Raw genomic sequence first — 1,723 nt, forward strand, 5'->3', positions numbered from 1 at the left:
GGGTGAGAATAGCCTACGCTGGCACGTCTCACCCGGGGTGAGAGGTAGATCGTTTTTCTATTCTCACCCCGGATGAGATAGCCACTTCCATTTTATAATCTAGATTTAATAGTGGTCGCTCGTTACGGAAGTCCTCCCCTTGTGGTGCCCTAAACTCGAGATTTTCTCACAAAATTAAAGAGAATAGAGGCTAGCCTAGAATCTACTGCCCAGACTTAGAAATGCAGACATGAACATGGGAAGACTTGGAATTGGCCCAACCCAATCCCGGCCTCATCATATTTCCCTCCACTTCCATCGCGACGACATACTAATAGATCAAGATCTACACTTTGAACAAAAACAGAAAGTTACCTTGAAGAATTTCTGGAATCTGTGTCCATACCCTGGAAAGTAGAAGTAGTCGTCATCTTGAATAAATGATGTTCACTAGTGCGAGCTTTGGGGCAGATCGTCGTTGTCTAGTGATTCACGGAACATTCGGTGCAAGACGGGAAGTAACTGCGACTTGGAGAACTATTTTGGCACATAATAGGACTTCCGGAAAAGCCTGGCCAAGAATGCATTAGGTACGGTGAAGAGTTAAAAGTTAGTCAACAGTCTACAGTGACCATTACTTCGACCGCCTCCCCCTCCCCCTAAAAAAAACACCCTACAAACAACAATCAAAGCAAAACAGAATAAAACTAACAATGAGGAGCACAACAGAACAATCGAACTGCATGTTTTATCCAACAAAAGGAGGTCCATATATACCCAAAAGGACCAAACAGTGAAGTTCGTCCATCAATATTATGTCTGCTGCAAAAGAGAATTCTTTATTTATTAAGCGAAACAGAAAAATAAATGGGCTAAGACACAGAATTCTGTGGGCTAAGATGACTTTGCTATGGACAATGAGACCATTGGCAGAGAAGAGTTTGCTCTTTTTCAGCATTTATAAAAAGCCACTTTTCCACTTGTGGATTTGCGTAGATGGCAGCTTAATTGCTCTCTCTCTCTCTTGGCATCAGCTTTCAACATGTCTAATTCGTCATATGGGGCCTCGTATGATTTGCTTCCCTGTGATTTGCCGCTCTCCGACTGAGTCTAGGCTGTCAGGAGAATCTTCCAGGTTAAGGGATTAATGCTGAAGTCTTCATTGATATTTTCAGGATGCATTTGTAACTTTCTTTTATTCTGAACTCAGACATCATTTTTTGGTATGGCCAGTCCAGTATGAAATCGAGTCCTTTAAATGCAGCTAAAAAGATAGCTAACATTAATGCAGCCATTGCATTTTTCTTAACCAAATGCAAAGGCAAAGATAATAAACACAACTTCGTGCGCTATATGAAAAACACGCCCAACCCCCTAGAGTTATATCTTTGAGTACGTGCACTTCCACCTGGTTTACATATATTGTCTTGCTTGTATTAGTAAATGTTTACACCTACAAAAAAGAAAGATATACAGTGTACATGTGGCGGGTGACTTTGCATGATAATTGATAGCCCTACCAAAATGATAATACATATATATAGCCTAAATCAATAAAGAAAATAATCTTACTGTTTATTCCTATATTCATCTTATTTTAGTTGGCCGGGTTGGGGGGTGGGGGTGAAATATGGGTCAAAATCAGCTCTCTAATTCTTGCTTCTTGAAAAGAAAAAAAATCTCATAGATACTTAACGTACCACTCCACCCCCAACTCACACAACACACACACACACACACACAC

The 1,723-nt window shown here is 40.6% G+C and overlaps 1 protein-coding gene across 1 annotated transcript in view; it reads right to left on the minus strand.

The window, feature by feature from the left end:
- The window catches only part of LOC101845941 (jupiter microtubule associated homolog 1), a 27,618-nt gene extending 27,100 nt beyond the window's left edge, over positions 1–518 (minus strand). The window contains exon 1 of the mRNA XM_005102830.3: positions 355–518. Coding sequence (XP_005102887.1) covers positions 355–410 — 56 coding nt within the window. The 5' untranslated portion in view covers positions 411–518. The remainder of the gene's footprint in view (positions 1–354) is intronic.
- Between the last annotated feature and the right edge of the window lie 1,205 nt (positions 519–1,723).

This window comes from Aplysia californica, unplaced genomic scaffold (assembly GCF_000002075.1).
Source record: "Aplysia californica isolate F4 #8 unplaced genomic scaffold, AplCal3.0 scaffold00344, whole genome shotgun sequence".
Taxonomy (NCBI): Eukaryota; Metazoa; Mollusca; class Gastropoda; order Aplysiida; family Aplysiidae; genus Aplysia; species Aplysia californica.